This window comes from Lipotes vexillifer, unplaced genomic scaffold, assembly GCF_000442215.2.
Source record: "Lipotes vexillifer unplaced genomic scaffold, Lipotes_vexillifer_v1.1 scaffold1691, whole genome shotgun sequence".
Taxonomy (NCBI): domain Eukaryota; kingdom Metazoa; phylum Chordata; class Mammalia; order Artiodactyla; family Lipotidae; genus Lipotes; species Lipotes vexillifer.
The window spans coordinates 1,750,463-1,775,281 of record NW_006789046.1 but is presented as its reverse complement, the minus strand read 5'-3'; the positions used below and the strand labels follow the sequence as shown (position 1 = coordinate 1,775,281).

General features: G+C 43.5%; 1 protein-coding gene across 1 annotated transcript in view; it reads left to right on the top strand.

Annotated features, from left to right (window-relative positions):
* Nucleotides 1-24,819, top strand: part of RNF213 (ring finger protein 213) — a 110,490-nt gene that overhangs the window by 68,223 nt on the left and 17,448 nt on the right. Inside the window, exons 32-53 of the mRNA XM_007462341.1 lie at nt 798-934; nt 1,351-1,446; nt 2,339-2,457; nt 3,767-3,886; nt 4,398-4,540; nt 5,098-5,245; nt 5,502-5,640; nt 8,058-8,249; nt 9,009-9,154; nt 10,236-10,390; nt 11,595-11,801; nt 12,142-12,323; nt 12,892-13,012; nt 15,445-15,545; nt 15,659-15,841; nt 16,564-16,733; nt 16,833-16,932; nt 20,689-20,800; nt 21,385-21,598; nt 21,845-22,035; nt 23,070-23,192; nt 24,023-24,133. Coding sequence (XP_007462403.1) covers nt 798-934; nt 1,351-1,446; nt 2,339-2,457; nt 3,767-3,886; nt 4,398-4,540; nt 5,098-5,245; nt 5,502-5,640; nt 8,058-8,249; nt 9,009-9,154; nt 10,236-10,390; nt 11,595-11,801; nt 12,142-12,323; nt 12,892-13,012; nt 15,445-15,545; nt 15,659-15,841; nt 16,564-16,733; nt 16,833-16,932; nt 20,689-20,800; nt 21,385-21,598; nt 21,845-22,035; nt 23,070-23,192; nt 24,023-24,133 — 3,210 coding nt within the window. The remainder of the gene's footprint in view (nt 1-797; nt 935-1,350; nt 1,447-2,338; nt 2,458-3,766; nt 3,887-4,397; nt 4,541-5,097; nt 5,246-5,501; nt 5,641-8,057; nt 8,250-9,008; nt 9,155-10,235; nt 10,391-11,594; nt 11,802-12,141; nt 12,324-12,891; nt 13,013-15,444; nt 15,546-15,658; nt 15,842-16,563; nt 16,734-16,832; nt 16,933-20,688; nt 20,801-21,384; nt 21,599-21,844; nt 22,036-23,069; nt 23,193-24,022; nt 24,134-24,819) is intronic.

Below are 24,819 nucleotides of genomic sequence, written 5' to 3'. Positions count from 1 at the left end.
TAGAGGATGGATGGGTGGAATTGAGACATAGTAAGGATGCAGATTGGCAGAGGTAATGATTGATTCCTTATAGGGGCTCTGGGAGATGGAGGAGGCTAGACATGACTCCCTTGATTCTTCCTTGGATGACCAAAAGTTTGGTTAATCACAATTTAGGTATGAGCAACAAGTTTGGCAGAGGCAGTGGTGAATTCCATTTGGGATGGGCTTTGATGTTCCTGTAACATCTAGGTAGACCATCATGCAGTTGGATATAGGAATAGGAAACTCAGTGGTAAGGCCAGCCTGGAGATAATAATTCAGGACCTAGGATATCAGCATGCCCTTAAGGAGTGTATTTGTTGCACTGTGCGGTGTGATCCAGTGGCAGGGGAGAATTGCTAACAGCTGTGGGAAGAAAGGGACATGAATGGCCAACTCGATCTGAAAGTATGAAGTAAGATTGCAAAGGAGAAATGGCATTTGTTCTGAGCCCTAAGGTATCATCAGAACTGTCAGTAGGATCCAAAGTAGGAAAAGACACTGGAGTCTAGGAAGAAGACTTGAAGGCATCTTAGGAACAGGGTGACTCTTCTCTCCAATACGTTTGATCCTGTAGGTTCTGTTTACCTCAGCACTGCCTCGTTTTGGAAAACTCCACTGGGTTTGTATTCTTTTCTGTCTGTGTACCAACTGCACATTGAGGATCCCATAGAAGATACTTGCTGAACATCCTCATGTTTCTGGGATCTAAACCTAGCGGACGTGCAACCCTTTCTTGCATTCCAGCGAATTATTTGCATTTCCTGCCTTTGCAGATCACAACGTTCTCCAGACTGCTAACCAGTCATGACTGTGAACTTTTAGAATCAGAAGTAAAGGACAGGGCTCTGAAACTCACCATCCTGTCACTGCAGCAGTTTGACACCGAGTACTCCTTCCTCAGGGAAGTTCGGTGAGGGTCCCTGCCCTCTTCCCCTCCCGTTCCTCTCCCTCCTCAGGATCCATCACTTTGTATTTCATATGTATGGCTATGGTAACCACTGGTGTTCTCACCAGTTTTGGTTAGTGAACCTTGAGGACATGTGACTCTGAAAAGGATGTCGTTAAATTCTCCAGGTGTCCGTCTCATCTCTGTTATCGTCTGCAAAAACAGCCCTCGCTGAATCCAGCATCCTTATGCCTCATTGGGAGGCATTTATTGGGGCTTTTTTCTTTCTCCACTGGATTGTCTACCCACCTTACTTGCAGAGGAAAATCCCACCTGAATAGTTTTTCTATATACCCCTTCTGTTTCCCATCACTTTGGAGAATATTATCACCAATTTTTAGGACAGAAAACTCACTTGGATAATTTCCTTTTTCTTTCAGAAACTGCTTAGCTCACAAAACCACTTATAAAATCCTCATTATTCAAATAGATTTTGAAGATGGAATTCACAGTGCTCAGCTCATCGCTTCAGCAAAGTATGTTTTCGTTATTTTTCTCAGAAACCACGTAGGAAACTCCAAATTTATTCAGGAGCTCCTAAAGAATTTCTTCCCTGAAAACTGTAGAGTATCAGAATGAACATAAAAATAAGAATAAAAATTATTCTCCCTTTTTATTCCTCTAAATGTGGACTAGAGAAACAAAGAGAGAAAAGGCTCATAACAACACAAAAATAGCCAAATGCAAGAAGTGTAAATAACAGAATATTAGCAGGACATAAAAGAGTATCCTTGGAACATATGTTAGCAGACATAATTTGGTCATTATTCATTTTAAATTCATGATATGAATTTATTGCAAGTTTAAGGGCCATAATGGTATTTAAATGCTTTCAGTTGTATTTGTTGGGCAGCTTTATATTGTTTGTAGGGGAAATTTGATACTTTTAGAATTAACTACATTCCCTTATTACTTGATGTTTAAGTAAAAGTAATTTCTGGACCTTCTAAAGCATTGGAAACCATATTTCATATCTTGGTTGTCTTTGGCCATTGGTTGTCTGTTCACAGAACTCTGTTTCTTGAAATGGAAAGGTCTGCCAGCCTTACCTTAGTAGCATCAGAGCAAGCCCATCAAGGATTGTAAGATAGGCTTCCTGACCAATAAAAAAAGAAATGCCATTTCAAAGCAGAGGGATGCAAGAATGGGGGAAAGAGATGAGCCTACTTAGAGAGGTCTTGCTCCCATTCTCTTGTAAGAGAGGATAACAAGCTTGAGGGTATGAAATCTATTTAAAGCTAAAACAATGTGAGATGGAACTTGAGCGCTCCGAGGACACCCTTCAGCCATTTTACAACGTCCATTTTGTTTATTTTCTTGGTTTTTGTTTTGATTTATTTTGTCTTTGCTTGTTTGTTTTTAAACTAGGTATTCTGCTATAAATGAAATCAACAAGATACAAGGAAATAAGGACTATGTCTTAGTCTATTTCATCACAAAACTGTCCCGGATGGGAAGTGGAACGTCCTATGTAGGATCCCATGGAGGTAGGACCAAAATATTAGTGAATATGTTTGTTTAATGATGTTTAAGTTGTTTCTAATTTGGTCCTATGATGTACAAAGTCTGACATTGGAACATTAATATTAATCTCAACAATATTTTTTTCAGATGCAACTTAGATTTCTTACTGCTGATTAATGCAAAAAACACTCATCTTTGGACTGGCTGTTCCAACATATAGCACTTCTTTCATCACTTGTCGATAAACACTTGATTAATCTCTGGTTCCTCACCTTTTACTATATGGATAATGCAGAGAGATAGTTCCAGCTAACAGTGTTATGAATGCATGGATACTTTATGCCTGCTTCTGGGGTGGGGAAATGCTATCTTAAATCTCTCTCTCTCTCTCTTTTCTTCCTGAGGAATGACCCACCAAATATTTATTTCACAGGCACACCTCGTTTAATTGCACTTTGCTTTATTACACTTGACGGATATTGCGTTTTTTACAAATTGAAGGTTTGTGCCAAGTCTATCGGTGCCATTTTTCCAAAAACATTTGCTCACTTCATGTCTCTGTGTCGTATTTTCGTAATTCTCGCAATATTTCAAACATTTTCATTATCATACGTTCTATGGTGACGTGGGATCAGTGACCTTTGATGTTACGACTAGCTGAGGGCTCAATGAGGGTTAGCATTTTTTAGCAATGCAGTATTTTTTCGGTTGTTTTATGTTTTTGTGCGTGCAACACAGTATTTTTAATTAAGGCATGTACATTGTTTTTTGAAACATAATGCTATTGCACACTTTATAAAATACAGTATAATGTAAACATAACTTTTATAGGCACTGGGAAACCAAAAATATTGTGTGATTCGATTTATTGTAATATTTGTTTTTTCGTGATGGTCTGGACCTGATCCCAAAGTATCTCCAAGGAATCCCCTGTATGAGAAAATTAGTATTCTAGAAATAGGCAAATAACAGTTTACTTTAATAATTTCATAGTTAATGGGGGGCAAAGCTTGCCATTGTCTCACACCCCGCTACTAATTATGATACAGCAAGTTTAATAACAAATTTATAAAAGAATCACAAGCCTTCTTCAAATACTTTTTTACAAGGTAGTCATTTCAGTTCTTAAAACGGATATTTATGCTACAGTTGCTAACAGCTGTAGCATGACATCTATATGGTTCCTGTGTATATTGAAGGAATTAGACTTCAGGATACAAATTGTTCATTCCGCAGTGTGCTGAAACATCAGGTTGGTAGTGTATCCCTGCTTATGACTGACAGGAAGAAACCAGAGGAGACAGGGAAGCTTCTGGGCCTTTTTTTTCCCAGGGCTGTGGCAGTCTGTACACATTGACGACCTCCGGAGATCCACAGTCATGGTTTCGGACGTGACTAAATTGCAGGATGTGGCCATCAGCCAGCTGTTTAAACCAGAAGATCAGCCTGAGTGTGAGTGTGGAGGAAAGGTCCTCGGGGAGACAGGATGGTGGGAGTGGCTGCGGGGAGGTGTGTGTGGCGCTGCGAGGATGGGACCTTAGGCTACCATTCCCTTGGGTCCAACACCTGCCCCTCGGCAAGAGCTCGGGACATGTTTGCTGAACTGAGTGATGATGAATCGAGGGCACTGTCTACTGCTTTCCAAGGCCAGGAGAAGACAGTATTTCCACAGGAAAGGTAGGTCTTTGCAGGTGCCTGTGGAACATGTCAGATTCTGTCTGCCCGGGCTCCCGGATCAGCCATCCGAGCCCAGGACGGAGGTTCAGGTTGCACTGGTGGACCACATCCAGTGGGCGAACAGAGGCTGATCTGCATGACTGACGGCCTCTCCTTTGGGGACCCTCCCCCGAGCTGGTGCCAGGGAAATCCCGGTGGTTAGAGCCCCAGCACGCCACGTAGAGGCTGTTGCCAGCGCTCCCCTTCCACCTCTGAACAGTAACTCCATTGTTTTGCTTCTTTGCAGTGGAGGTGGAACACGGGGCCCAAGACAATGGTGAGGAGGTGATGGAAACTGAGGTGGCTACATCAGGGGAAGTGGCAGGGGTGGAAATGGAGACAGAAAGTTCTGAGGCAATGGACAGCCCGATCTCTGGACCAGGAAGTGATGTGAGTTTTTGCTCTTTCTAGTCCTCTGAGCCTCCGTGCTGTTGGGCTGCCCTTCCTTAGACTTGTCCCCAGGGGTCTGAGGAGTGGACTCAGCTGTCCAGGGCTTAGCCCAACACTCCTCCCCTGCCACTGCAAGTGCAGATGAATTACCAGTACCAGATCTGACCTTGGCTTTTCCTGGTGTCCCCTGTTCAGTTTTGCTCTGATCCTTGACCACTGACGGGGTCCCCAGGCACATGGGATCATCTTGCAGTGGTTTCCCTTTTTTTTCTTTTTTTGGCTGCACCACGTTGGTTGTAGGATCTTAGTTCCCTGACTAGGGATTGAACCCAGGCCCACAGCAGTGAAAGTCCCAGAGCCTTAACCACCGGACCGCCAGGGAATTCCCTCACAGTGGTTCTAAGGGGAACTTGGCAAGGGCACGTGGCGGGAGCTTGGGCAGAAGGAACACTGTGCCCCCTGCACACAGGCACTTAGACCTTGTCTCCCATATGTCGCCTGGCTTCTCCTGACTTGTAAGTGACAGAAACAGAAGGTTTGATTGTCTCTGTCGACAGACGCAGATCCTGGACACCACCAGGCTGCTGAGAAGCTGTATCCAGGGCGCCGTGGGCATGCTCAGAGACCAGAACGAGGGTTGTCAGCGCAGCATGCGGAGGGTGTCCATTCTCCTCAGCCTCCTAGACGAAGATGGCGAGTACAGAGGTGTGGGGCCCCTCCTGCCTGCACCCCAGCCTGGGCTCCTTCTTTGGACCATGAATCATCCCCCCGCTGCAGCTTTCTGTGGCTCCCAGAAGCAGCTGGCCCCCTGGGAATCTAAGTGCACCTCCGGGATTTCTGTAGACCTGGCCTGCCCAAAGGAAACGGGCTTACCCTCCTGCTGGGGCAGGTCAGGGATGCAGAGCCTACCACTCGGTGCCCGGGGATGTGCTGAGTGCCCGTCTGCTCTGCTTTTCCATAGCCGCTTTCTTACGGGTCACCAAGATGCGCCTCTATATCCTTTTAAAGAAGCAAGAAGAGAACTACATCTACAATGTGAAAGACTGGGTGGTGAGGGAAGCCTCCAATCAGGACGCTCTGCAGGAAGCCGGCACGTTCAGGTACTGCCGTGAAGGGAAACCAGGGCTGGCAGCCGAGGAGACGCTTCTTTCCAAACCTCTGAGAAATTCAGAGCTGTCAATATTTTTTCCCCAGAGCACAAGATGGTCTGGGTGGCAGTTACATGGGGTTTGCCAGACTCTTTTCTCTACTTTTGTGTGAGTTTAAATTTTTTCATAACACAAAACAAAACAAAACAACCCAGAACATCTGTTCTTGTTGGATGTAAACTTGTACCAGCATGTCCATTACCATAGAAATGGGTGCCTTTTTAGGTTAGTAAATTAAGGGAGAGAAGCGAAGTTGTTTTCCCAGGCCTCCAGCGTGAAGTTATTTGATAACTACAAAAATAAGACCCAGAGCATTCATTTGTTGTCCCTGGTCCTTTTTCTGCAAAACTTGACATTGTTTTCAAGACTAGCCCGTGACAACCTTTGTGGCTGAGGCAGGGGGCACTTGCTCTGGATCCCAAATGGAAGATTCCACCCGCCCTTGTCGGCAGACCTGTGACTTCACCACCCTGGCCCTCAGTTTCTTCATCTCTGAGAGAAAGGTTAACTCATCCAGAGGCTTGGATTCAGCAGGGGTGTGTCGCCTTCATGCCATTGGCAGGGGGGACACATGGGAACATCCAGGGTTAAATGGACCACGTGAGCTTATTGATGCTGGGTTTGTGACTGCAGGGTTTTTCTGCTTCTATGTTTTTCTGTAGTTAGCCTTCATTTCTTTCCTAATTGTACCTTCTGAAGGAACTTTATAAGATTAGATTTGGACCTAGAATTATTTTCATTTCCCTTGGTTCCTCTGTATGGATTTTACTAAATGTTCGATTTTACATAAATGCTTCTTAAAATCTGTATTTTCAATGTACCCTTGACACCACCCCTTCACTTACTGAACTTCCCACATTTGCCAGTGTTCAAAGGGTGTTCATAGTGGCAAGGGTGGCCCCACTTGTCACTGCTCTGCTGTTTGCTCTGCGTCAGGACTGGCCTCCTTGCACTCAGGGCCTGCCATGGGATCCGATCAGCATCTGAGTCCAGGTGGAGCTCTGGGGCCTGCCGGCCCGTTCTCACAAGGCTTTGGAAGCTAACTGCTCACCCTCCATGTGTTTTGGATTTCAGTCATTTGCCCTCTTGGTGTTAAATAATCCAAACTGGGATAGTCTTTACAGTCAGCCCTCCATATCCTCGGGTTCCAAATCCACAGATTCAACCAACTGCGGGCCGAAAATATTTGGGAAAAAAAAAAATCCAGAAAGTTGCAAAAAGCGAAACTTGAATTTGCCACATGCTCGCAACTATCTGCATAGCATCTACCTTGTATTTATGACAGTTTACGTAGTGTTGACTTTGTATTAGGTGTTATAAGTAATCTAAGGATGATTTAAAGTGTAAAGGAGGATGTACGTAGGTCATATGCAAATGCTACACCATTTTATATAAGGGACTTGAGCATCCTCAGATTTTGTATCTGTCAGGGTCCTGGAACCAACCCCTTATGGGTATGGAGAGATGACTGTACTAGGGTTTTTCCAGCACCCAAAGTCTGCACACGTGACCAGGTACAGCTTCCCCCATTTCTCCCTGCAGCCAGCTTTTACCTTTCACGCTCACAGTTTTCTGCACATTTCTGGTTCAATATTTTTTAAAAGTATTTCTTTTTCTTTTCAAAATGGAACATGCATTTTTCTCCCCAATATTAATTACCTAGTAGTAGATTTCTTTGGCCTTACCATAAGAATTTTTAAATGACTTGTTTATTTTTATTAAATAAAATGTATTTTATTTTTATAAAATAAAATATATAAAATATATTTTATTACTAAATATAATTGTAAGTGTATGAGTTAATATAAGCAGTCAAGTTTATATATATATGTGTATATATGTATATATAAATATTCAGATCTAATGTACAAAACCATCAACAATGAAAACTAAGTTCTAGATAAGGATATGCTTTCTTGTTTAACGTACCTGGAATGAATTTGCTTTGGTTTCTTTATTATATTCTATTCCCAACTGATTTTTTTTTTCTTAAAATAACATTTTTTTCAAATGAATTTGGTCATTCTTTTCTTTATTTATAGAGGCTGGATGACTTGTTCTGGAAAACAGCTATATAACAAAATAAAACAAATACTACTTGGCCTTTTCAACGAACTAATTCCAGTTTATTAGAGGTAGAATTAAGGACCTTTCCAGTTCTGCCTCTAATCTTATTTCGATTTGTAAGTCTCTCTTCTAGTACTTAAAAATGATGTAAAAAACATGAAAAACACAGCTACAGTGTAGGAGTAGTAGAGCAGATGTTTTGTTACTGCCAAGAAGGCACAAAATGTGAAAAGGATGCAGGCATCCCAGTGTGATCTGTGGTCCCTCAAACCTGAGCGGGCTTGCTTCTCTCCCACACATAGGCAGACCATCTGGAAGCGGGTCCAGGGTGCTGTGACTCCCCTCCTGGCGAGCATGATATCTTTCATGGACAGAGATGGCAACCTCGAGCTGCTGACCAACCCACATTCTCCGTCCTGGGCAAGAGATCTTTGGATGTTTATTTTCAGTGACGTTAAGCTTCTGAACATTCCTCTTGTGGCAAATGATACAAGGTGAATAGAAGACTTTCTTTTTGTGGGAAGGGAAAAAAACCCATAACATAGCAACAAACTTAATAGGCTCTCCCAGGTGTTTGATGAAATATAGTTATGGGTTTTAGAATCACATTTAAGTTGGCTCTTTTTGTAGCCTGAAGGGTCATGGCATTACAGTAGCAAAAGAGTTGACATGAGTTCTGAGAAATACTTGTTTAATTCTCGGCTTTCCTTATTTCCCTGTTCTCAGAGCACCCTTTGCAGTTAAAATGGCCAGCTTCCACCTTGTCTACACTGGCGAAGCTGCACGTAGGAGAGCGTTTGTGTTGATTTTCCTGCTCCTCCTGCCAGTGGCGGGAACCACAAAGCCTATCCCTAGACCCGATCTTGTGTAACTCAAGCTCAGCTGGCCTGCCAGACCCTTCCTGTTTGGATTTCAGGGGGCTTCGATTCTCTTTGCCTAGGTATAGGGTAAGGGTGGGTTCAGACACCACCAGCCTGGTTCTGCCCAAGACTTCAAGCAACCTACTTGACCCCTTCCAGCCGTGGTTTGTTTTTGTTTTGTCTGTAAAACCAAGAGATAACATAAGATCATCCTTGAGTTCCTTTATAACATAAAGGTGAGCTGTTCAATAGACCAGGGAACTGTCTTTGTAGCCCACTAAGCCTCCCAGTTCTTAAGGATGGAGAGGAATTGGCATCAGGAGTGGATCTCGTCTTGTGTCTTGAGTGGCGTCTCACTAACCACATTCTTGGTCCTTGTTTGGCCGATTGCAGGTCTAAAGGGGAGATGTCCTACATCATAGTGCAGAACTACATGAACCTCTCGGAGGACACTTCCAACAGTGTCCCGTTTAGCTGGAGAATCAAGGACTATCTGGAGGAGCTGTGGGTCCACACTCAGTATATCACGGGAGATGAAGGTGAGCCCAGCGATGGTGGGAGGGGACGTGTTCTGGCAGGAGGAGACCCTGCTACCCATCATAGGTGGTCACCCCCATTCTGAGTTCCCTGGGTAACTAAGGCACCAGGACTCATGATGTCCCCAGCTGGGCCCTTCTCAGCAACTGCCAGCGACCAGAGTAGAGTAATACCTTTGCCCAAACTGAGCAAAGTGTCCTCCTGAGTGTCCTCCATCAGTGTCCTCCTGAGTCACAGGGCACCTTGCTCTGTTGTCACGTGCCAAGTAGTCTGGCCACAGACATTCCAGGAAAACCGGCGGTCACATAGCACTTTTGGGAAAGTCATCTTTCATACGTGAAGTAATCTTTTCAAAGTTTATGTATAGTACTGCTTTTTAAAAATACAGGCCAAAGATGGTTACTAGACTTGTAATCATTTCATAAGGTAGGCAGATGTCATATCACTGAAACTAACATAATATGATATATCAACTATATTTCAATTTTTTAAAAAACAGGAAAGATTTCTTTAAAAAAATACTGGTTAAAATACTTGAAGATGAACTTATTTTTCTAGGTAAGCATTCTGCCACTCTTTCTGAACAAACCTAAAGCAGTCTCTCTCCTGAAGAGAGAGTATTTCTCTTTCTCACACCATATCCTAACTGACCCTACTTTTCTATAATGGCATGTGGCTTGGGGGCCAGCATCCCATCCACTAGATGGCAGATCTTTTTGGTTCAAGCAGCATATGACCCCAGCCCCTGGAGGGCAACCCACTCATTCCTGGTTCGCTTGGGTCCGGGGTTCCCAAAGCACGTTATGACTTGGTAGAAATAAACTTGGTCTGTCCCAAATTGTGTTCTCTTTGGGGCTGGCTAGGCTTTTATGACCGGAATGGAACATTCCCTCTGACTTTGTCTCTGTTATTCCACTGGGAGATATCTAAAGTGTCCAGAAATGATGGTAAAAAATGATGATTGAAAAGGCAGCCTTATTAGAACCATGTCCATGTCCCTGCATTCGGTGGGTAAGGGGAGTCATGGTCAACATCCTCACCCCAAGCCGTTCTCTATCTCCCCCCTCACCCCACCCCGGGCAGGACTGGCAGAGAAGTTAGTGGAGCTCTTTCAGCAGACCCAGCTGGGCAGGTTTCTTGCTCAGCTCACTGTAGACCAGCGGCAAGAACTTATTCAGTGCTACCTGAAGGACTTCCTTCTCTTGACCATGAGAGTGTCCACTTGGGAACAGTTAAACGTGAGTACTGACTAGGGGGCAGGGTGAGGCCGGTATAACGTGGACAGGATGCCAACATGGGAACTTTTCCTCAACTCCTGGAGCTGTAGTGTTCGTGGAAGAGAATGTGGTCCAAGAGGACAGTGGTACGAGAAAATGCCACTGACACCCTCAGAACCCTCGGGGCTGGATGCTTAGCCCACTGACCAGTGCCCCTAAAACATGGAGCTCTTATTAACAGGAAGAAGACCTCCGATTTCCTGTGACACCTTCTTTTTAAATGTTTAGTTTTTCTTGAAGAAACTTAGGTAAATATTTAACTGATCACAGCAAGGTAATAACGATAACTAAAATTTCAGTGGAAATATTGAAGATTTCAAACTTCAGTACCTAAAACAGGAAACGGACAGATTTGAGGAAAACATACTTAACAGCCAACATGATTAAGGGTTAATAAAGTATTCTTAGGATACAATAAGAAAATCTCCTAATTTTTAAAAATGAGTGAAAGTTAGAAATTAACTATTAACAGAATAATTATACAGATGTCCAGAAAACACTGGAAAAAGTGTTCAGCCTCACTAGTAAATCAACAAGGCATGAACAACTCTTAGATACGATCTTTACTTGCTCTTGTGGCAAAACTGATTTTTAAAACAGCCAGGACTTCCTCCACCGCCAGTGGCGGTGTGAACAGCGTGGTGCTTCTGGAAAACCATCTGTCGGGATGAATGAAGAACTTCACAAAATCTGAACTGGCGATTCTGTCCTGAGAACGTTGTCGGAGACGTGGACAAATGTTTTATTCACGGGAATGTTCTTTGCAGTTTTATTTCTAAAAACAGAAAATTAGAAACAATGTAATTGTCTTAAAATAAGGGTTGGACAAATATTTGTACAGCCATTTGACTGGTTATTGCACAGCCATTAAAAACGATGTCTTCGAGCATGCTCGTGATAGAGAAATGCTTGTAGTGTAAAGTGGAAAAAAATCAGGAATACTCTGTGACCCTGATTTGGGGACCACAGGGAGAAGAGGTATGGATCAAAAACGTCTAGAAGGGGCGACACCAAAAAGTAAACGAGGGATACTAATAGTGTGCATGGTTTTTAATTTTCTTTTTTGTCCTTTTTGAATAGTTCCGGTTTCCCACAAGGAAAGTGTATCTTTTTTAAAAAAAAAAAAATTTACAAGTATATAGTAAAAGCTTGTTTCTCATCCCAGGTTCTGCAGATGGCTCTGGGGTCCTGCATCAATCAGCTAAAGGCAGGAAGGCCAGCGGAAGAGATCTCCTTACCGTCCGTGCACCTTGCCTACCAGCATTTCAGGAGCCGGCTACAGAACTTCTCCAGGATCTTGACCATCTACCCCCCAGTTCTACAGAGCCTTACAAAAGGCACCTGGAACCACAACTGGGCCAGACACGAGATGGTATGGCCCCTCTTAGGGACATCACGTGCCTGCAGCCAGGCTTGGCTTCCTCAAGCGAGTGGGCGGTTGCTCCCACTGCCGCCCTGGGAAGGGAAAGCTTATGGACCACGTTCCAAATGGGAAACATCTTCATGGGGCACACGTGTCAGTGCGGCTCCTCAGTTAGAACGCATCTAACTCATGCTTCCTAGATCCCAAGACAATGAAAGGTGAAGCTACAAGCCTGGAACACAAGAACACACTGGGCTAACAGCCAGGGCCTCCGACTTAATGATTAGAGCAGCCCAGTGGGGGTCGGGGGACAGGCTGCTCAGTCACAGGCCTGTTCTCTGCCCCCCAGAGTCTGGATGTGTTCGCAGCAGTGGCCTGTGCTGAAATGCTGACAGAAAACCTCCTGCAGCCCAGTCCCCAAGGTTGGTTACAGATCGTGAAGAATCTTTGCATGCCGCTGGAGCTCCTCTGCTCAGATGGGTACCTGCAGGGCAGCGGGACGGTAACCAGAGCCATCATCAGGGACGTCAGGTGAGACCCAGGAGTCCCGGGCACATGAGAGAGAGAGCAGATGCTCCTGCCACAGGAAGTGGGCCTGTCCTCATTCATTCTTTAACGTCTCTTGAACCCTTACTAAATGCCAGGCATCATGATGATCTTAGAGAGCTGTACATTCAGGGAGTGCGTGGAGTGATGGGGGTGATAAAAAGGCGAGCAGATTATGATGATCCTGAGGGAGAAGAAGCAGCTGCAAAGGACCCCAGCAGGGCAGCAGAGAGGGAACACACAGGGTAGACTTCCCAGGGCACAAGTCCTGTGCTGGCCTTTAAGGGTGAGGTGGGACTCACCAGACACAGGCAGAGGCGTAGAACTTGAGATGTCCCAGCTGAGAGTCTGAGGGGAGGGGTGGAAAGAGACAAAGTGTGTGGAGGTCAGGGAGCACATCACAAAGGGCTTCTACCTAATTCTTTCACCCACCTTCATGCCCAGTCCTTTTCTTATCTTTCAACTCCTGTGCCTTGGAACTGCCTCCCTGCCCCTCTTCATTCGTCTCAGGAGCTTTTGTCAGAGCTGAGTGAGGGACCCCCTCTCTCGACAGAACCCAATGGAATCGCATTTTCTCCGTTGCGCTCTTTGTGGAGCATGTGCTCCTGGGGACCGAGAGCTATATTCCCGAGCTGTGCAAGCTGGTGACGGGGTATGTCTTCTTGCTGAACAAGGTGAGCGCGAAGGCTTGGCCTGTCAGGCACTGGTCTGCCTCTTGGTAAGACAAAGAACAATTGAAACGTGACCTGACTTTTATCATCTTGGTGGTATATCCCCTTTCTGCTCTGAGAGTTTTATCTAGAAGTGCGAAGGAAAGTGATTTCATCACATAGGCTGTTACAATTTTGGTGTTTAATATTTTAATATTTACCCTCTCCTGAGTGTTAAGTCAGGGTGTGTCATTTAGGGTTCCTTGCAGGAAAAGGAACTATTCATGCAGCAAGTACACTTGGGAAACCTTTGGGAGGGCTGAAGGGTGGGCTCCAGCCAGGCCTCCAGTGGCCCCAGACCAGACCAGCAGCCTGGCCCGCGGAGGGAGCTGCTTCCCACTGCCACGGTCAGGAAGACGGGGGTGCAGGAGAATGCCACTGGGCCTGTGGACTTCCAAACAGTGCTGTCGGAGGGACCAAGGGGTCAGGAAGCCCATGTCTCTGCCCCTCTACACCCTTTATAAAGTTGGTGACACACAGGATAGTACCCTGTAGAAAAAGTGACTGTCCTTTCAGCATCAGTGACCACTCAGGGAAGACAGTGCCTGCCCACTGGAAACCTCACACAAGCACTGCCAGCAGCTTTGCTGTACAGCCTTTGAAATGTCCTTTTGTGACTGGCTTATTTCACTAAGCATCATGTTCTCAAGGTTTATCCACATTGTAGCAGGTGTCAGAATTTCCTTCCTCTTTAAAGCTGAGTAAGATTCCACTGTATGGATAGAGCACATTCTGTTTATCCATCCATCTGTTAATGGTCATTTGGGTTGTTTCCACCTTTTGGTGACTGTAAATAATGCTGCTCTGAACCTGGGTGTACAAGTATCTGTTTGAGTCACTACTTTTAATTTTTTGGGGTGTGTACTTAAGAGTGGAATTACTGAATCATATGGTAATTCTATGTTTGACATTTTGAGGAATCACCGTACTGTTTTCCACAGTTGCCACACCATTTTACTTCTCTACCAACAATGCCCCAGCGCTCCAATTTCTCCACGTCCCTGCCAACACTTGTTATTTTCCATTTTTTTAAATAATAGCCCTCCTAATGGGTATGAAGTGATATCTCATTGTAGTTTTTGATTTGTATTTCCCTAATGACTAGTGATGTTGAGCATTTTTTCATGTGTTATTGCCTATTTGTATATCTTCTTTGGAAAATGTCTATTCAAGTCCTTTGGCCTTTTTTCAATCTTTTGATTAACAGATCAAATTTAGCAGGGTATTAAAAACTAATATTGCCAAGTAAGATTAATCCTGGGAATTCAAGGGTAGCTCAAAATCGTAAAATCGATGTGTCATCAGTTATGTAACAAATTAAAAGAAAAACTCCAAACGATTATTTCCAAAGGTGCAGATAAAGCATTTGATAAAATTTATAACTTGGTACAAAGATACTTTTGCCAAATTAGGAATAGAAAGGAACTCTTCTTCAGCGGATAATGCCCAAAGGGTATATACCTAATAGAAAAACATCTATAGCAAACATTATACCTAACCAGAAAATTCCCCAAGCACACCCATTAAACTCACTATCTTATATCATTAAAGATGTGCATTTCCTAAAAAACAGTGTTTCCACTTCTAAATATATATCCTAGAGAATTTTCCCATTTATACTCAGACACATGGAAGAATGTTGGGTGCAGAAATGTTTGTAATTGCAGGAAATTGGGAACATTCTAAATGTCCATTAATGGGAAAACAGGTGACCAGTGTCAACAAGTACCATACAGCAGTTAACAGGAATGATCTGAACCTACTTGTATCAACAAAAAAAAACAAGTTGCAGAAGCTTAGGTACAGTGTGATGCCCCTGATAGAAAGTTTACAACATTCAAAGCAACAAGATTTTTATGCATGCATCCGAATCTAGTGGAAGTGGGAATTTAGGAATGTGATTCTCTGGGGCTGGGTGGGGGGTGGGGGATGGAAATATGATCAGAAAAGGATACACTTGGAGTTGAAGCTGCACCTGTAACGTTTTGTTTCTTTAGAAACTGATAAAGCACATATTCAAAAAAAATGCTATGATTACTTAAAGTTTGGTGGATACACAGATGGTCATTATATTATCCTTTATAGCTTGAAATATCTCATGACGGGAGGAGGGGGATAGACCTTAAAAGAAAAAAAGGAAGAGGGGAGAAATCAGAAGCCGAGAATATCGACCTTCTCCCCAAAGCAGCATAGTCACAAAGGGCATTCAAAGTTAAAGAAACTGCTAAAAAAAAAAAAAAAAAACCCTTGCACTGCAGACACCAGAGCCCTAACTGCCCAGCTTCGCCAGCAGCAGAGGGGATGTTGTGTTTTGTTGCCTTTGTTGCCTGGCTGACTCCTGCCCTTCCTCACTGCTAATTAGCTTCCCTCCTCCTCCCGCTGCCTTTCTCCTTCAGTGCCTGCAAGAGGACTCTGACATCAAGACTCACAGGCCTTTCGTTGCAGTGATGACCACTCTTTGTAAATGTAAGGACCAGGTCAGCAAGAGCCTCACCAGGTGAGATCTTGTGTTTGGGATCCTCAAGGGAGAGAATTCAGAACCTTTTGTATTTTTTGCTTCTCATGGCCAGCTTCTCTGCCTCAGAATTGGTCACCCTTCTTGGCTTCTAGGTTTGGGGTGAAGCCGTGCCCCATCTGCCTGGGAGATGCACAGGATCCTGTCTGCCTGCCCTGTGACCATGTATTCTGCCAGCGCTGCGTCAAAGTTCACCTCACCCAAGGGCAGATGGGATGCCCCTATTGTTTAACTGACTTGCCAGACAGCTTCTCTCCTTCTGTTTCCCAAGAGCACCGGTAAAACACCCTTTCTCTTGAGAAAGCTTCCTCTTTTTTCTTCCTTTTTTTGCAAATACAGTATTCAGAAATATAATTATTAATCTTAGAAAGTCTGACAGAAGTGTTCTAAGAAAGACGACTAACTACTTATGTACCTTTATAAACACCTAGTGTCTGAAAATTATCCTCTCCTCAAGACATACATGTATACAGATTAGGGAGACAGAAAAATTAGAGGAAATAAACCAGAAAGTCGTAAACTAAATAAAGCCATCACAAGAGACCCAAAGAATTTAAATGCAACTGGTTTGTCCTCTTGATATGTAAATTCCATCCATGTTCTATGTCCTGAGGATAAAGCTAGCTCTTATCTGGCTAAGTGCCTTTCAGGGCAGTAGTTAAAATTAGCCCAAGTGGTTGGTTTTCCTTCCCGTTTTCCTCCATTCTGATGCCTCCTGAAAGCGGAGCACAAGGCAAGCCCAGTGGATGGGATCTTTGAGAAGCTCTTGGGATATGAAGGCTATTGCTAGATGGTCCAAATGATCAAAGTATTTCTCAAAAGAGCCAAGTGTATGTACTGTCTGCAGTTTGGGAGGTTGGTTCTAATCAATGTAAGGAGATACTTGCATCTTTTAATTAAAAAAAAAAAAATGCTGTCCAAATCCCAAAGCACTCTGTAGGGAGGGATTCTGGAACACATTCTATAAGCCTTTTGACCGTGGTTTTCAACGATTCCTAAGGGAGGTCATCAAGAAACATGCTCGCTTCCGGCAGATGTGCAATAGTTTCTTTGTGGACCTAGTTTCTACCATGTGCTTCAAAGACAATTCTCCACCTCAGAAGGATGTGGTCGATGTTCTGCTGTCTTTACTCTTTGTAGAGAAGGAGCTCTTTCGAGAGGCTTCCCAAAGTGAGTGGCTTTCTTCCTATAGACTTAAAAATTCAGTTCTTCATCTCACTCTTTATGTCTGATGTGAACGATGATCTACCTTTCTCCTTCTGGTTTAAGGACGCCGTGAACACACAAAATCTCTTTCTCCTTTTGATGACGTTGTGGATAAGACCCCTGTCATCCGCTCAGTGGTACTGAAACTGCTTTTGAAGTACAGGTGAGCACCACGAACGTGGAGTTGCCTCTAGCACGCCTTGACTTCTTTTTATTCTCCTCCTGGCTTTTTCTTTGCTGCCAAGCATTCTTTGCAGAACCTGTAGCTAGTTCATGATTTGGGGAAGCTTTTTCAGCAAGAGACCCCCTTGTTCCTTTATCTGTATGGGTTGTGTCCTTGACATATTCACATACTGGCTATGAGTTCAGCATGCCTACAAGCATGTGGTTAGGAAGAAGACAGATTTGGGGGAAGGGTGCAAGGTGTTGTGACACGTGCGGGAAGTCGGGAGTCAGGAATCTGCGGTTCTCATCTCGGTTCCACAGCTACAAAGTTTTGTGGTTTTTTGGATGATAAGTTAGACTCTCCCCTCACCTTCCTTGCCCTTGATGTTGTCCAAGTTTTGCTTCAGCTCTTAAGTTTCTCTGATTCTATAAATGGACAGAGAAGCCCATATGGTGCTTCAGCTCAATGGTCTTGTCAAATTATGCTATTTTAGAAAATTCTTAGAAAGCTGATCTGTAGGAGGCTTCCCTGGTGGCTCAGTGGTTAAGAGTCCACCTGCCAATGCAGCGGACACGGGTTCAAGCCCTGGTCCGGGAAGATCCCACATGCTGCAGAGCAGCTAAGCCCGTGCACCACAACTACTTGAGCCTGTGCTCTAGAGCCCGTGAGCCACAGCCACTGAGCCCGCATGCCACAACTACTGAAGCCCGTGTGCCTAGAGCCCGTGCTCCGCAACAAAAGAAGCCACTGCAATGAGAAGCCTGCGCACCGCAACAAAGAGTAGCCCCTGCTCACCGCAACTAGAGAAAGCCCGTGCACAGCAACAAAGACCCAACGCAGCCAAAAATGAAAGAAAGAAAGAGAGAGAGAGAGAGAGAAAGAAAGCTGATCTGTATTCAGAGGCTCTTTTGGAAGATACTCGGTATCCTCAGCCTGTGTTCTGACTTGATAGAGTACACCTCGAGGTGATGGCAAAATCAAGATGCTGTAAGAAAAGTTCCAATAGAAACAACTGTTTCTAACTTAAATGTCTGAAAGGTGACTCAGGATGGAGATTAGATTTACATTTAAGCATGGATCTGCTGCAGCCTTGTGCACGGACATTTTATTTTGCTTCTATTTTTTCCCCCCATTATTTGTGAAATAGTTTTTTCAAACAGGATTACTGGAGGATTTTCAAATAAAATACTCTTAAAATACATTTTCTTACAGAACTAGTATCTTACTATACCTGAAAATGGCTTTTAAGGCATACATGGAAAGAGTTGACTTGAGATGTGAGAAGAGCCTCTTTTGATATTCTGTGATTTTTATTAATTTTGGTATATGTGTGAAATCTGTATTCATTTGAATCTCTTTGCTTAGAGAAAGGGAACAGTATCATCAACATGCATACCTCTTGACATATAGTGTAGACACATTAACATGAGTACAAACAATGCTTAAAGGTAAACACTTTGTTTTGAAATATTTAGAGAGCAAAATTTACAGAACTGATTTTGAAATAAAAATCTTGAGACATAAAACACAATTTAAAAATCTGCATTGTCATTCCCTGGGTTGAGAAATACTTGTTTGTGTCATTGCTTTTGTGATTCGAGTATTTTCGTGTGTTAAGAATCAGTCAGGGGCTTCCCTGGTGGTGCAGTGGTTAAGAATCCGCCTGCCAGTGCAGGGGGCATGGGTTCGAGCCCTGGTCCGAGAAGATCCCACGTGCCACAGAGCAACTAAGCCCGTGTGCAGTAACTACTGAGCCTGCGCTCTAGAGCCTGCAAGCCACAACTACTGAGCCCACTTGCCTAGAGCCCGTGCTCCGCAACGAGAGAAGCCCCTGCAATGAGAAGCCCGCTCACCGCAATTGGAGAAAGCCCGTGCGCAGCAATGAAGACTCAACGCAGCCAAAAAGAAAAAAAAATATCACTCAGACCAGACATAGACATACTTTGTGGAAATGTAGGCATCCATTCTTTAGGCAGACCCGTGTGGGGGACAACACTGATGAGACTGCAAACAACACTAAGATATTATCTGGCTTTTTCAACATGTTGATATTTGCACTGATGTTACTAAAGTAATGAAGGGTGAATGTGCTAGCATCTTAGCGTGAGGAAAACCCTGGTATTGACCATTGTTTCCGTCACCACCAAGCACAGTTTTTAAAAATGCCAATTTCACTTAATGTCCTTGATGAAGCTACAAAAGTTCTTAATTTTACTAAATCTCCACCTTTGAGGATATGGCTTTTTAATATTCTTTTGAAATGAGAGATACACACAAAGCACTCCGGCTGCACACCAAGGTACAGGGTTATCTCAAGGAGAACCACTCATGCGGTTTTTGAGTTACATGCTAACTTGGCTGCTTTTTTTGTGGAATACCACTTGTACTTGTAAGAATGACTGACAAACACTTATTCAGACTTGGGCATTTGGCAGGTGTTTTCTTGAAGCCAAGGGATGTGAGCCTGTCACATCAAGGAAGAGAACTGATGGTTTTGTTGCTAATGATAAAGTTCAAGCTTTTAAGCAAATGTTAGAATTTTGGCGGGAATTCCCTGGTGGCCCAGTGGTTAGGGCTCTACCCTTTCATTGCCAAGGGCCTGGGTTCAGTCCCTGGTTGGGGAACTAAGATCCTGCAAGCCATGCAGTGTGGCCAAAAAAATAAATACATTTAAAAAAACTTAAAATAAAAATTTGGAAAACTTGTATCCTCCACCAGGAGCCTGTCAGCTTTCTAATACTTACAGACCTTTTGATGATAATGAATGTGAGGTTTTTAAAAATATATTGTAAAATAAAAATGTGTCAACATTTGCCAGATCTGCACAGCTCAGTGAACCGGTATTTTTGAAGTGACTGATGCTTGATGTCAGAGAATTTTGCATTGATCAAAAAGAAATCCATTTGAAGTGCAAGGCAGACCATTTGATTTTAATGTAATTGACTATGAAAAGTGCATTGATAGGGTTTCAGATTGCACATTGCAACTAACCTTTAGAAATTATCATTTATCAAGTTTTGGTGTAGTGTCAAAGGAGAATATTCACAGTTACCTGAAAAGGCTACTAAAATATTTCTCCCTTTTCCAGCTACACAATGTGTGAGACCAGATTTTTCCTCATATAACTCAGTATAGTGCAACCAATTAGAAGCAGAAGCAGATTTGAGAATCTAGTGAACTTCTGTTAAGCCAGGTGTTAAAGAGATTTGCAGGAATGAAAAACAGTACCCCTCTTCTTACTAATGAATTTTTATTTTGGAAAAGCTTTTTAAAAATATTATTTATCTTAATATGTAATGAGTTTAGTATGGTTATTTTGAATGAATTGATAAGTATTTTCAAATTTTTTCAGTTTTAATTTCGAATACTGTAAATATCAATAGATGTAATCCACAGAAACAAAAGCTCTCTGAGGTTCTCAATAATTTTTAAGTCTGTAAAGGAGTCCTGGAGCCAAAAAGTTTGAGAACAGCTGGTCTAAAATAGGGAATTTTATATTCCTCCAAGTTGGTGCTAGAATATTCTTCATAAAATCGTGTTACAAACTATACGTACACACGTATGTATGTGTATATATATATATATATATATATATATATATATATATATATAAAATTATACAGGAAGGGGGGGATGGATAACAGGCAGATACATAGATACATACATACCTTTTTTTTTTTTTTTTTTTTTTTTTTTTGGCAAAATGAGTTTCCAGGCCTGAACTAACCAGGTATAATATTTCTTCTTCCATAGCTTCCGTGACGTGAAGGATTATATTCAGGCTTATTTGTCCCAGTTAGAAAAGAAACCGTTCCTGGCTGAAGATAAAGCTGAATTGTATGTGCTCTTTAGCAACTGCCTGGAGGTAAGCTGATTATCACCTCCCTGCATTTCTTTTTCAAACTCTCCAAACCATGTGGTTTATGTGATGGAATAGTGTTTTTCTGAAAATTTACAGAATATAAATTAGGTGGTAACATTAACAGATGCTCTGCTCCATGCAGGAGAAAAAAAGTTTCAAAAACGTTGCTTCTGCCCTCAGCAGTTGTATATATTGGCATTTATGTGCATGTGCGTGGGCGGGGGGGGGAAGCATAGAAGAATATGCCACCAAAGTTGTGTCCAGGTGGTGAGATTGTGAATACTTTTAATTTTTATTCATATTTTTGTTACTTCCAAAAATCGTACAATGCATATGAAAAAATAATATTAGATTTTTTCATAGGCAAAAAAAATTTTCATCATAGCTTTTCTTTTTCCCCTCCTTCTTGTCCCTAAAATAAAAAGGGGTATTAGTTTTCCATGATTCAAAAAATGTACACTCAAACCCACAACACTGTTCTTTATCCTTCCTGCATTCTCCACGACCACACTGTGGAAATTTCGAAGGTGGGAGACTTACAAATAAAAAAGAATAATATCCTTTCTTTCTGGTTCTATGTTCCCTAGGATTCAATACATGAGAAGAATAATACTTTCTTCATAAGTGATGAATCGAAATACCTAAGAGAGGAAGGCCAGTTCCTTAAGATGTACCGACCAGTGGGATGCAGCCAAGAGCCCGCTGGCGAGGCCTCGGTGGAGTACCTGCAGGAGATGGCCCGCATCCGCCTCTGTCTTGACAAGGCTTCTGAGATCCTCTCTGAGCTTCAGGACGGCTCAGGCAGGTCTTCTTCCCAAACTTTCTTGACCACAGGCCAGGAGCCCCCATGATTTAGAAATTCAGGAAGTGTGGGAAGCTGGTTCTCGGAGTAATACTGGTCTGTACCGTGTCTCCTTTCTTCTAGATTAGTTCTTTCACTGTTAATTCCTAAAGGGGAGGCCCCGGAGGTCTTACTAGCCTCTGTTCCAGACAGTTAACTAACAAGTACCCTCAGCCGTCACTCAGCCTTTCTCGTTGGCTCTGCAGAGATGGCGGAGGAGAAGCGTCGCTACCTGCGGCAGGTGGAGCACTTCTGTGCCCGGGTCCAGAATGACTGGTACCGAGTATACCTGGTGAGGAAGCTCACTAGCCAGCAGGGGATGGAGTTTGTGCAGAGCCTCTCCAGACAGGGCCATCCGGCCCACTGGGTGTTTCCCAGGGGAGTCATTGCACAGCAGGTAAGAAGGGTGGTCCCAGCAGCCCATGTGCTGTCTCAGCTCCACTGCCCGCCCCCCAACCCCAGGAGCGGGGCTGCTGCTCCTCCATTCCTCCCTGACCTTCTCCCACACCCATCACGGAAAATGCGCTCATCTGTTCTGGTCTTCTCCTCTGTCTCTGTGCTTCAGTTGATTGACCCAGCTCGTGATCATGTTTAGACCGCCTGCCTAGGGGAAAGATATGTGTGTGCGTGCGTGTGTATGTGTGATGTGTTTGTCACCTACCTGCACAGCATATGGAGGCATCACTTCTGATAGAGTTTGACACAGGGAAAGCAAAAGAATGATTCTGTGGCTTTAGCTTTTAGCAGATTAAAAGTCATTCAGCCAGGGATTTCCTTGGTGATGCAGTGGTGAGGACTCCATGCTCCCAATGCAGGGGGCCCGTGTTCGATCCCTAGTCAGGGAGCTAGATCCTACATGCATGCCGCAACTAAGAATCTGCATACCACAACTAAGACCCGGCACAACCAGATAAATAAATAAATATTTTAAAAAAAATCCTTCAGCTTTCAGAATAAGCCCTTTTTATCCTTGGCAGGCGAGATAGGAAAGGACTAAGGATGACAGAGTTGCAGCCATTTTGGCTTCAGGGCTGCTCAGTGGTCCTTTCCTAGTGCTCAGAAATGAATGAATTTTTACTGTTCTGGAGTTACAAAAATGGCACTAAAAATCCTGGCTTTTTGTTTGCTCCCAACTGGAGCTCAGGGCTAACGTATTAAAGTCCTCTGGTGCTCTACTCTGAGTGCAGAAGGAAAGCAGCCACAAGATCACCTCCCCCAGATTTTCACCCACTCCCCGCTCTTCATCTATTGAGGAGTTGCTTCCCAAACAGCAGTGGGATGTCATGCCTCAGTCTGGACCCAGAAACCGGGTTCAGCTGCCTTTAAACCTCTTATGATTGCCTGGTTCCTTTACCTATCAAGAAGGTTCTTTCCTAAGCATTCCTAACACTGTCCCCACCATGATTAACCCCTGTGTTTCTGGGGTTGCAGAAGGATCATACAGGCCAGATGGATCAGTATCTGGTGCATGGGGACAGCTACAAGGCTCTCCGCGATGCACTGGGCAAAGCCATTCTGGAGTGCAAGCCCCTGGCCATTGAGACTGCTCTGGAGGTATGTTGGACTGGGGGACTGCTCTGCGTACACGGTGGCCCCTCAGAGCCTAAGTCTTGTCTTGTTGGTGTCAAATGATGGAGCGAAAGAGGCCCCGCAGGGTGCCATGCTTCATCAGAAGTCTTATGCTCACGGCCTCACAGGCTTGCCTGGCGAACAGGGGAGTATCAGTGGTTGATTTGGGGTGGTGGGTTTGCACGAGGCCCCCGGCACCTCCTTTCTGATTCATTTATGTCCATTACTTCCTTTGAGACCCTGCTAAAAAGTCACTTCCTCCAAGATTCTTCTGCTCTGACATGTGATGGCAAAGGAAGCAAAACCTGTATCTGTGTAGCCTCATAATTCCCATAGAGGCGTATGCATGTGTTTATTTTAATAGATACAGGGTTTTTAGAATCTAATCTTTCAATTGTTCTGGTCATGTTTCCTTTTTGAGTCCTTGTTTACCCTGGCATTTTGCTGGGAAAAGAGGAAATAAGTATCTTACCTGTGATCAGGAAAAGTGTCTAGGACCAGTCAAGTAGTGAGAAGGAGAACAGATGGTGGCCTCTGTTACTTCTGTCGTAAGCTATCTCATAAATATGCATTGAGTTTAGTACGAGGATGTTTATGAACAGTTGTTTTTCCAGAAGATGGTCCTTGAGGTGCAGGGTCCCAGGCGCCCAGGCTCTTGGGAAAGGCTCCCTCAACCTCTCCAAGGCTTAAGGGCTGATCTCATTCCGTATTCATATACGAATCACATGGGATTCTGGCCCTGAGCTAGATTTTTTTTTTTTTTTTTTTTTAGCTAGATTTTTTTAAAGTCTCACTTGATATCCTTGCTTTTTCAGGCCTGCAGGAGCCCCACAACTCAGCAGGCCACCCACCTAATGTTAGCACTTTTTAGAGAGCTCACGACTTTGTACAGGTCCCACAGTGCAAACCTCCATCCTAAGCCACAGGTGAGTATCAGCCTTTAGGGCTGTGTTCATAGTCTCATAATTTGGAGGGACTTTTTGAATAGAGGTGAAAGTCGCAAAGACCAGTTATGCCCCAAATTTTTAAAATTCTAGGATTGGGGTTTCCAGCCTTCTTACGTGGAGCAACTACTTTCTGTTTCATCCAAAGCTTTTAGAGTAACAGTTAAGACACAGTCAAGAACATAAGATAATGTTTTCCAAAATTATGAAAACTAGTGCTTGGGTTTGTGGTTTCTGTGTTTGTAGAGGAGAATTCTCTTCTCCAGATAGTTTCCCTTCAAACAGCAACCATTTAGCCATCCTAACCTTGATTTAAAAAAAAAAAAAAAAAACCAGATGATTTAAAAACATTTCTAAAGCATAGCTCCAGTGAAACAGTTTAAACTAGTAGTAACCTTTAATGAAATGAATTAAGCTGCAATCTGATGGAGTATAATTCCAGCAGAAATTAAGCTGTGGGGATCCAAATGTTTTCTAAAACCAGCTGAACCAGTTTGTTGGTGAGGAGTAAAAGGGTGTTAGAACTTGACCTTATAAAACAAACTTATAAGGAACAAAGCAATTACCAAGTAAAGTTTGTAGCCTGTTGTAAGCACTGTTGGATTTGGGGCAGGACACCGAAAAAAAAAAAAAAAAAAAAAAAAAAAATCAAAGTTATTTTAATGCAA